The 11,911-nt window shown below is 39.1% G+C and overlaps 1 protein-coding gene across 4 annotated transcripts in view; it reads left to right on the top strand.

Annotated features, from left to right (window-relative positions):
- Positions 1 to 11,199: 11,199 nt before the first annotated feature.
- The window catches only part of PPP1R13B (protein phosphatase 1 regulatory subunit 13B), a 68,614-nt gene continuing 67,902 nt past the window's right edge, over positions 11,200 to 11,911 (top strand). For 2 of the 4 annotated variants that reach the window (XM_056493036.1, XM_056493034.1), the window contains exon 1: positions 11,200 to 11,763. In XM_056493036.1, coding sequence (XP_056349011.1) covers positions 11,755 to 11,763 — 9 coding nt within the window. In that variant the 5' untranslated portion in view covers positions 11,200 to 11,754. The remainder of the gene's footprint in view (positions 11,764 to 11,911) is intronic. The other 2 variants (XM_056493033.1, XM_056493035.1) reach the window with 2 other exon arrangements.

Raw genomic sequence — 11,911 nt, 5'->3', positions numbered from 1 at the left:
TAAAATCAACAGCATCCAAAAGAAGGGAATAGAGAATAAAAACTAGAAGAAAATGGAACTTAAATGAACAGATATTAGGCCAGTGGAAATTACAGGATGGATGAGTTGTGGTATATTTAATAAGCAGTTCAGATTGAAAATTTATGCCAAGTAAGGAGCTGTAAGAGCATTTGTAATGCAAATTTATGATCACTAAGTTATAGTTCCTAAGATACCACACATACTTCAAGTGACCTGCTTTAGCAATTTTCAATTACAGAGCTCAGGCAAACAGACCAGGAAAAAAACATTAATCACTGCAGGATTTGCTTCACCATAGCCAGACCATTGCCACTGAGGTACATCAGCATCTTCTGATCTACATTGGAAGGCAAGAAGAGCTGCTGACCTGCCCTTGGTGCACACTTAACTGCACTTCTAGGTAACCTTAATCTGCTTCAAGTCTTAACACTTCTTTTTATCTGACTTGCTTGATTTTCTAGTAGGGAAAGAACGTAGATATGAGCAGCAGTATCTGGGTTATAAAAATGATAATTTCTACTGAAACAATGCCGTACGCAACTGGTTCTTTCATTGGTGTTTCTCTGTCAGAAATTTCTATGAAGGCTACAGATATTCTCTCCGTTGTGATCCTTAACACAAATATTGCAAAAGATGGGGGAAGTGAGACTGGTGTTTGTTTAAATAGATGTTTTGGTTTTTTACTTGAGTAGCATATAGAAGGAGGAAATTTAGTCAATGGCTTGACTCCAAAGCAGAAATCAACACGCCCATAACGTAACACTTGTAGTACTATCTCTATGCTTCCTGCTGCTCTGTGCTGAAGTATTGTAAAACACTTTAGAGGAAAGCAAACTAAGGCATTGTAAGAGCCATTTCATATTTACAGTGAGGTGTGGAAAGAGTAATCAATTTTCATTGCAGTGCTAGCACATGGAGCATAGCCCTAAGTAGACAAACATATCAAGAAGTACCCACCCTTGAATTGAATACTCTTATTTTATTATACGTGCCTTTCTTTTTTAGTAATTTAGCTAGGGTGATTTCTAAAGCTAACTTAAAAATATTTTCTTGTTCTAGGTAGGTGTCTAAAAAGTCAATACTCAGCTCCTGAACAAGCCCATTTGCTATGCAAATGACTATGTAAGATCAAGACTTTAATCCATGGATGTAGTATTCATCATGATTCACAACTAAACACTGGTGAGGGATATACTTACTGCACATTGATGGATCATGTTGCTTTCCTTTAGCTGCTGCCTCTTTATATTGCTGACATTTCTAAAACAGGATTACATGTGAACTTTATGTAGTAAAATAGTTAAGCAACTGCATTCTTGATTTGTTGCCTGTCATGAGGCATCAGCAGTAACAAAACCTGTTTACTACCTTTACCATGTTAGTGGAACAACAAACATCTTTAGGGGTTGAAGAACCTCATCCAATTACTGCAGCATCCCCTTGACTAAGTTTATTGTGGCGCTGATAATTTTTTTTTTTTTAATCAGTACAGAACATGAAAGCTCAGCAGCAGGAATCTGTATTAATAATGACAATGCTAATGCAAGATGTCTTTTTACAGTACAAGTACTTCTGTATTTGCCCCTCCATACTGGATCTTACTTATGGATTGGGATTTCTCATTTTGGAGATTGGGATTTCTAGAACATTTCAAGTGCTGTCCTAGAATCAGGAATCTCAGAGTTTCTCCTGCATGTTAATAAAGTATGATAGAATACTCTAGGGGAGCAGCAAAATACAGTCAGAGCCAAGGAAACATTAGTCATAAGGCCCAACCTACTTAACCTCCTTAATGGCTAACTTGGAAAAAACCCAAATGTGTATTCATGTTAATTGGGAGGATGAGTAAAGCTGCAGGAAATGATCCAAAGTAACTAAAACAGCTGAACAAGTCTCCTGTTTATCTGAATCATGATAGCAATGCAGTGTTTATAGTACAAATGCCGATACAGAGCTGGTATGTACATGTGTCTTGAACTTTTAGTCCTTAAGGAAGGAACAGTATCAGGTGCTTGTTAGACACAGGTGCTTGTGTGTGACATCACCACCAGCTGGCTGAACTGAAACAGAGGAAATCAATGTCTGAAACCTCTATTGTTTCATTCACAGAAATCTGTGAAGTTACTGGGAAGGAAAGAATAGTAAGATGGAGATTTCCTGAGGCATTAAGTATGTTAACAATTCATTAAATGGAGGAACAAGAAGTGACAAGATAGTGCTTGAACAGCAAACTCTTCAAACTAATTCCATGACCTTTAGCAACTAACATTTAGCAGCTAATATTTTTAAGAACATAAAGCCACATGGTTGATTAGGTAATTTATTAAAAACTCATAAATAAGACAGTCTTGTGTAGTCTACTCCACTGCTGCAGGCAAAGTACTTGGAAACAATTACTCTCTCCTAACTCAAAATGAACTGACCACCACAAGAATGGATGATTTAGACATTTTAATTAAATTCTGTCTTTAACAGTATGAGCACTCCAGCAGCTACATCAGCTTGTGGAGTTTGCACCCTTACACTGCAGTGCCTTGCTCCTCATAGTTATGCTGATAACAGCTATTTGTGAATCAGATCAGGCGATTTTACATAATTTTATGGGGTTTCCCCCTCTAAAATAACAAAACAAGCACTTGTTGGGGTTTTTTTTCATTTTAGTTTAGATCCATCTGATTTACAGCAAAGCTGCTTTATAACTAGGTTATAGTACAACAATTGGGGGATGGGGTTTGCAGAAAAAGGGCAGATAATCAGAATTTCTATCCTCCCATTTACTCAGCCAAGTTCATTAAGTCATTGTGTCCCTCATAAGAAGGCAATGCAAATTTCCTCCTTCATCCACAGCTACGCACATGATCAAAGCACTGTCTCTCCTGAAGGAACTGTCATCAGCATCAACAGTGGGAGCAATAAAAAGAATGCACAACTCCACCCTGTATAGAAATCAGGAATGACAACTTGTGCTCCAGCAAAGGCAGAGCCTTGCTTCCTTCCTCTGGGACAGCACATTGCTTTCTCGAGTTTATACTATCACTTAATTAATTGGGACAAATGAACAAACAAATGGGGAACAGGGAGAACCACTGGATGATGATATCCTAATGCTCAGTACTAGCAGGAAGAATACTTTTACTTATAAAGGATAAAATTGGTAGTAGTTAATCAAATTATATTATTGGTTGTCATCAAATGAAAATATGCTTAATTATTATGACCTTCTAAAGGATTGTAAAGGAATGGTTTTTAATTGATATGACCTTTAACTTTTATATCCATATCATGACAGTGCCTTCAGTGATCTGCTAGGAGAGACAATAGAGATTTCTTCAGAGCTAATGAAGTGTGTTTGGTAGGAAATGATAATGGGGATTATGTGGGTGGTAGAACTAAGAGCTGTATACTGAATGAATCCCATCTGTGGTGACTGCTGCCTACACAGATTTTTTTCTGCAGTATTACTTGTCGTCTTCATTTCTTGTTTTAACCTGTTGTGTTTAGCATGCTTTTGATAATACTAAGAATTGCTGCAATTAAGGGGGAATTCTTTAGGTATGAAGTAAAAAAAATTGTGAGGTATTTCATATGGAATGCTATGTAAACAAGTAAAATGGCAACAATTAAACTGAAAAGAAGCAGAGTATTATGGGAGGAAGAAGGAGGGATTAATAAAATGGACTAGAATGTGAACAGGCATTTGATAGAAGACCAAGAATACAGGGCAGGATCCCCTTTTGGGGAAGGTCTAACCAAAAGCATTTCTACTTCCATAATTAACTCTATTGTTTATTTTGTACATACAGATATATATGTCTTAAGCTATGCTTTTTTCAGCACTATTATTGATTCCTTACTCATGATGCTTCAGGTGTACCTTTTAATTTAATGCAGTTTTACAGAGAAACAGCCTTTTTAAAATTCTCTTAAACCTGACTAAAATTCTCTCCTTATACTCCTGATGTTGTATTCCACATATCACATACAACATCACATACATCACAATGCAAATTCTTCTAGTCTCAGTTAGGATCTCTAGACTCTTTTTTAAAATAATTAGCTAAAATTTGAATTCTGCATTTCTTTAAGTAAGCTAAGACTTTGAGTCATACCAATTTTAAGAAAGGACCTGACTCTTGGTTTACGTAAACACCAAGACATAATACTGTTCACTATACTTTGATTTAAGTAATTATTTTGGAGTAATGCAAGTAGAAAAGGAAACTTGCAAAAATTATTTTTACTTTGCTTTCAAATTATGTCTTCTTATTTTAATGCTAACTATCACACCTCTTTTTAAATTAAGGCTAGTATGTTAAACATGTACTCTGACCTTTGTAGAAGAAAGGCAGAAGGTAAGAAAAAAAATTATTCCTGTAGGAAATGAAGAAATAGAAAAAAAGATTCCAGTACCTTGTGCTGTAGCTTGTCCATTTACAGAATAGAAATACTGGTTTTGAACTTGAGACATAAGCAGTAGACAAACCTTTAAAGTAGCATCTAATCATCCCTCAGCAAGTAGGTTATTATTGGGTGTACTCCTCCGTGATGAACACACTTCTTTCCAGCCTTCTAAATATTCCCAGGTTCAGCTGCATATTTTGGTATCTTCTTTGAATAAGTCAACCTAAAATAGATTCTAAACATATACCAGTGATACATTTTTTACTGTCACAATTTCTAGAGCTTTTCACTGAATCATTTTCAATAAGGTTCCATCAATGCCCTACACAATTCATCTGCTTCTACTGTTGACATTCTTCTGTTTATGCAGCTAAGAATTGTAGTAAACCTTGTTGTAGGATCACAGTAGTAAAAAAAAAAAAAATATTCAGAAATGTATTTCTGGAAGATTACAAAACAGGGCACTTGGAGACAGAATCAACTTGTCTCATTATATGTTCCCTGGACTAGAACATTGTTGCTTTATGTGGAAAAGGAATACTTACAGAAACAGAAGGCATGAACCTTAAGCATCAATAAGGCACAAACCCATTATTTTCATAACATGCAAAAACCATCATTGCAAATGTTAGATTACATCTGCTGGTCAGATTACCTGAGTGCAGATGCTCTTCTATTAAAATGCACTACTAAAATAGTGTTTGTGACTGAAAAACTCAGATTCACAATAAATTGTATATACCTCTATAGAAGACAGCCATGCTCTGACAATTTTTGGTAATCAAAAAGCCAAAAAAAAGGTAATTTAAGGTGGTGTTTATATATATATATATATACACACACTATATCTATATCTCTATATAGAGATATAGATATATATATGTGAGAGAAAGAGTGCAGAAATGTTTTCTATAGAGATGTGTGTTAAATCCTGAACCTGTTTTATATCAACAATTTTATTTAACAGATTTAATACTCCGTACTGTATTTTCAGAGACTTACCTTGTGTATTCTAATCTGTAAAATCTGTGATAAGTACATACACAAAAAAAAAGGTAAAGAATGAAAGAATGTTATTTTCCAGTAGTGTAGTCTTAATAATGTAGTTGTTTAAATACTCAGTATAAACAGATAAGGGGTTTTCTTAAATACACATTTAATTTGATTTATAATTTTTTTCTCTTACTCTACATGAACATTCTTCTGCTCAGTAACATGTTTTCCTCTCTAATCCTCCTTTGCACATCACTTTGTCAGTAATTGCTAGAAAATACCTTTCAATATATCCCAGACTTCAGAACTGAGCAGAGGACTTCCCCCATCTCCCCTTCCAAGCTGCAGTCCTTCAAATTCACCCATTACCAGGTTCAACAGCAGAAAGCAGGAGCTTCATTACATCATACTCCCTTTACCTTTGTTCTTACTAGATCTATTTACCTCAAGAAAAGTAAGTAAGGACAAATTGTAGTAGGAGATGCACATTTCAAATTGGGAATTACTGGGTTTGAATATTGCAGCAACACAAATATAATGTGAAAACAAACCATCTAATAAAGCAGTAAACATAAGAAAGGAGATTGGTTTTAATTATATTAAATAAGTAGTTGGCCATCTAAAAGAAAGAAATTATGTCATTAATAGAAAAGTTAAAGACTAACAACCCAAAACTTCTGCAGCATGAGGGGGAAGCTAATAATGTATCAGAATTCTGCATTAGCCTTTTAGCTGAATAAGAAATATTTGAAACTCCTTCATATAGAAACTGTTAAAAACCACTTAAGTACTTGACTAAGTCATGGAAGAGATACATGAGGACAATTTTATTCTTACAGTAACAAATAAAAAGCTGGACTCCATCTTAAAACGTGGCCTATAATTTTCTCCTCACATTAACAAAGTAGCAAAACACAGTAACGCTTAAATAAAAGAGTAGAGAGTGAAGGATTGACTGTCCCTAATTAATGTTTCCACTGATAACCCATCATCTGGCTCATCTCAGATACTTGCACTCATGGACATACTGAAAATTTCAATATAAAGCATTTTTATTAAAAAACATCCTGAGAGCCCAAATGGCTATAAAGTCTAAACGTAGAGAGAACATCTCCCAGGACCTTAAAGTGTTTGTTTCTCCACCTCTCTGCATATGGTTAATGGCTTTATTGTTTTAAATTACAGGGGAGCAGAACAAGATTTTCCATCTGTAAAGATGATAGCATGTCATTTTACAGGACTGTATCGTATTCCTGTAGCTACAATATAAACCAATACCTTTTAGTGCAATAATTTTATGAGAGTGGATAGCAACACAGTCCCAATGAGACCACAGCATTTTCCACTAAGTACGTGCTTTTGCATCACGTGTATTGGATTAAGTATACAATTTCTGTTATTGTTTAAAAAAATTACCTCTAATCCACCAAATGCAGGGCTGGAACACATGACATACCAGACACCCAAATCCCAGGAAGTGCACACAGCTATGCTAAACACACATAATGCTTCACTCCTGCTTTAATTGCTACACTTCTCAGAATGATGCATCAAGTGCTGGGCTATAGAAACTTCAGATCATGAGTCACCTAGTCCAGCATACATTACTTTAGAATATTACAAGGCAGTGATGAAAAAGTATCTTTCTCCTGTTCACGTGTCTTAAATACTGTATACCAAGCAGACATCAAAGTGTTTCCTTTAGGTTATTATTTGTAGTTTATTTATCTCTGAACAGGTTTGGTGGGGTTTGAAATGCCTTGGCTGTATGTGAATTCAAGCATGGCAGCATATGACTGTTGTTGAGTACAAACACTTTATTGCTGCAGCCTTAGGAAGTCAGCGTGATTCTGGAATGAAAGGCAACTTAAGTCCACAGTAACAGAATAATATACCTTTCTTTTGCATATACTCTCTTAGTTTACACTGTATTTACTAAAGATTTTAGGCTCCTGCTGTGAAAATCCCCATTAAACATTCAGTCTTTTTGTTTGTATCATCTGCACTGTATCAACACTGCACTGTAGCCAGCCCATGAACTGCCTGGCAAGTTAGAAGTACTTCTGTCATTCAGCTTCATAAATTGCTTACCTACTCAGATCCAGTTCCTCCTGCATTACAGCAAATGCAAAATACAATTTTTGAAAGGAGAGTTGTATTCTGTAATAAAGTAATCCACTTACTCATTTAGCAAAGAGACATCATTTTCTTTAAATACATGCAAAAAACCTCAGTGCTTCTACCCATCCTCACTTTTAGAGATTTTATTTTGCCATTTGTGAGAGAACCCATCTGAACTGTAGCCATCCAAAAGTCTGCTCCTCAATCAGAGCTAGTCATGCAGGCTCCATCCTAAATCAATACAGAGATAGGCACCTTCAAAGCCCAAGAGATTGAGATAGTGGATCAGTATCTTGATGTGAATGAATTACCTGCAGAACTGCCTCTCTCCCCTCCCCTCCCGATTTATCTGTGGAAACAGCCTCAATGACTGATTGAAATGACACACCTAACTCCTACATTAGTAAAGCTGGATAAGATGAATCCCACCCTAAGTATTTGACCTCTGTCACTGTTGCTGGCTATAAATAGCAGTATCTGTTATTTAAAATAATACCACATGAAAAGAAAAAAGTGTTACATTATTCAAAATTATTTTCCTGTGACACCTCCAAAGCGTGAAAACATTTTCCTATGCTCTGGAAAAACATCTTAACAAGTGAATGCAAAACTTGGAGAACACTTGGATCGCAGAAGGTAGGAAAGCTCATTTTCCTTCTTTTGTCTATGCATAGAAAAGTAGGAGAGATTCAGACATACTAATTTTTAAATAAACATCTACATTTGAAAATCTCACTAGAAGACACTTAGAAAACATAAGTAGGATTCAAACTTTCAGCAGGAGTGCTACTGAAAATTTCATTAGTCTGCCACCTGTATCTTTGGGAATCTCTGCTTGTCTTAAGAAAAATAATGATCAAATAAGAGGCCTGGCAATTTATTAACAGCAGTTAAAACCCTTTTTCCCAATAAACCTAGGTTAAATACACACTATGTTTTGGTTGTTTTTCTCTATGTACCCATAAATTCCAAATGTTTTAATAAATCATTAAAAGACAGTTTATGCATTCTAATCAAATTTCAGTTTCTAGGTAAATACAACTTCTGCACATCTCAGAAACTCACCATACCATAACCAATAAGCACTAATTCTTCGGGTTTTTATGTATTATAAGTTGAATAAATGTGTGTTAAGATACAGTGGTTTAAATTTGTAAAGTTAAGTAGAATTGCTGAGGTTTTTTAAGAACCAAAAGGAGAATAAAAGGTATTTGTATAAAAGTGTTAATACTTACACCAATAAATAAGCACAAACCCTTTCCTTTGGAGAGACATTGACAAAATTAGAACACCTTTCACAAAGGAAGTGGATTTGGAAACAAATAATTTGGGTTTAGTACCTCTGGCTTCATCTGCTTCCATAACCAAATTCTCTTCCCTTATCTTCTTTGGCATTCCCCAAATCCTGACTGCTTTCATGCAACCTCAGTTATCGAAGAAAGGCAGTTGAGTTGTAGATATCACTGGCCCCTTGGGCCAACCACCACAATTTCTACAAAACTGGACCAATCCATTGGTGTGTAAATGCATGGGCAATAAAGAAAAAAAAAAATCTACATTATAAGTGACCTTTTTTCTGCTCACAGTTAACAGATTTCTGGTTTTAAGCTGGAATCAGAAAATTTTAGAAAGGCTGCTTTTTCTCTTGACTGCTAAGAGACTGGTTCCCAAAAAGATTTTTGTGTGGGAGAAGCGTTAAATAACTTCCCATGCTGCAGGTAGAATTTTAAGTATTATACTTGGTAAATATTGGTTAATATTTTTTTCCTTTACACATTTCTATAGAAAAGTTGAGATGGGAAGAATTGAGACAAATGCTGTTTTCAAGGGAAGCAGAAATAGGAGTAGGAGCAGACTTGCATATAAAGTACATACTCTACCTTTTGAAGACATTTCCTGCAAGCTCTCAGTATCCAGTCTGTCTGGTTGCTGCACTGGCTGAACCTTCATCTGCCAAAAGCAACACAATGACAAACTTTTATACTACAGGCCATTATTCCAAGAGTGGTATGGAGGAGTGTCTGCATCCCCAGCAATTGTCTACATCATATTCTCCCACTTTTCATTTTGTAGCCATTCCTGCTGTTGCAGTGGAGAAGTAATAGTGGGAAAATTTAGTTTTGTTTTTTTTTATTATTATTCACTGAATGCAGGGAAATGTCAGCTATCAAATATACTGAAAAAAACCCCACATTATAGACCATTATTTAAGAATTGCTGGCAATGAAAATCAACTTGTTTAATGAGAAAGACTAATTTTTATAGAACAAGTGTGACAAAAGGTGCACAAACCCCTCAGTGTAAGAATTTTGGAATTTCTAGTTTGTTAAAATAAGAATTATTGTAAGTAGTAAGAGGACAAGTAAATTTCTATTCATTCATATTATTTTGTTGATTAAAGTTCAATATGAATTTGATGAAGATAAATCACTCCCTCCCACTTTTTAAGATAGATGACTGTGATCCTTTTAGAGCCTGTTTTGTTCAAGTCAGCCTAGTTGCAGGGTAAATACTCTTCTGGAATTCTCTATGGGGTTTGAAGTACCACAGACTAACCTGTTTCCAAAGCTCCATGTGTGAGGTAGAATCACAGTCTGCAAGAACCTGACGATGATATTTGTGTCATTGCCAACAAGTAGCACTCCAACTGGTACTTGCAAAATAACATTAAACTGGCAAAGTACTGGCTTTTGATGCTAACAGATTTTCCTTGTAGGACTATTTTAGTAAAAGAGGCAGAGGCTTTGACCTGTCACAAAGCTGACACCGGAGCCTGCAAATGCACTGAGAAGGATACACAGTGAAATCTTAAGCATGTATATCATGTATATGTTAAGATAATTTACACGATTATCTGTTACAGAATCTTACATGAATAGGTTATGCTTACCATACAGGCTCATACATTGAGATTATTACGCTATTACCACTTACCCTCAAAGACTTACACAAACATTATCTAAGCTCCTCAAAAACTTGCCAAGTTAACATTTTTTTCCACTCCTAGCTGAGATTTGTCATGGTGTTCTGCAAATAAAGTAACAAAGACTGGAAACCAGCCATTTTCAGAAACAGTTGGAGCACTGGGTAGGTCCATGTATGCTGTAGATTAGGATTTAAGACTCACAGCAATATGAAATTTGTCTACATTGCGTGTGTTGCAGTACTGACATATGGTGATGTTTTGACTTCTAGATGAGCTTGGCTTCTTCCAAGCTGTTAACTTTCATTTTGCTGTTGTAACTCCACAGAGAGACTAGAAAATGAAGGAAACTGAACCTTACTTTCAAACACGAGACCAGATCTCATGAGTCTGACATCAGGACAAAAATACCTTCCCCTCCTGCTGCTAAGCGGAGTTTTGTACATCAGACAGGTTTCTCAAGGAAGGGACGGTGGAAGGAAGGTGACGCTAGACATGACGCTATCCAAGGTGGATTCGTTAGACCAGGACAAGCTGTGGGCTCACAGGCACGGGAGACCACCGAGCTCGTGTAACCGCCCAGCTCCCCCGCACGCCCAGCGGGGCGCGGGCAGCTACAGCGGCGGGGCTGGGCCGGGCGGAGCCGCCTCGCATTCCCCGCATTCCGGGGGCACCGAGCGCTCGGGGCCGCTGCCCCTTCCTCCACCGCCCGGGCCCGGGGGCAATCGGCCGCGGGCAGCCCGCCCAGAGGAGGCGGCGCCCGCCGGGGCCCGGCCCGGGGGCAGGGCGGCAGAGCGCCGGGAGGAGGAGGAGGCCGGGCGGGGGAGAACCGGCGTGGCGAGCCTCACGCTCAGCACGGCGCTGCGGGAGCGACAGGGTCCCGGCGGGGACGGGAGGAGGGCGCGGGTCCCGGTCCCGCATTCCCGGCCCGGCCTCGCGGTCACGTGCGGCCCCGGAGCGCCTCCCCGCGCGGCCCCGCCCCGGCAGGGAGGCGGCGGCGGGGGTTAACCCGTGGCGGGGCGGCGCGGGTGGAGCGGAGCAGAGCAGGAAGCGCCCGGGGAGGGAGGCGGGAGAGGCGGCCGTGCTCCGGAGGAGGAGGAAGGGGGTTGGGAGCCCGGCCGCCGTCGCCGCCTTCGCCTCTTCCTTCCGCCCGCTGCACGGAGCGAGGCGCGCGGGAGGCACCTGTCACAGCCGCCAGGGCGAGCGCGGCGTCCTCCGCGGAGAGAGGCGGCGGCGGCGGCGGCAGGAGAGGCCCGGTACAGCTCAGCGGGCCCGGCGTGCAGAAGGCTGCGGAGATGATGCCGGTGAGTGAGAACGGGGAGAGTTCGCGTCGTCGCTCCCCGGCCTGGCGCCGCGCTGCCGGGCGCTGGGACGCCTCGCCTTTTCCTGCGGGGCTGCCGGCGGCGGATGGAGTGCGCGGCGCCGCCGTCATCCCCGGGCTAGCCGGGACTG

This window comes from Oenanthe melanoleuca, chromosome 5, assembly GCF_029582105.1.
Source record: "Oenanthe melanoleuca isolate GR-GAL-2019-014 chromosome 5, OMel1.0, whole genome shotgun sequence".
Classification (NCBI taxonomy): Eukaryota; Metazoa; Chordata; class Aves; order Passeriformes; family Muscicapidae; genus Oenanthe; species Oenanthe melanoleuca.
This window is presented reverse-complemented; position numbering and strand designations above follow the sequence as displayed.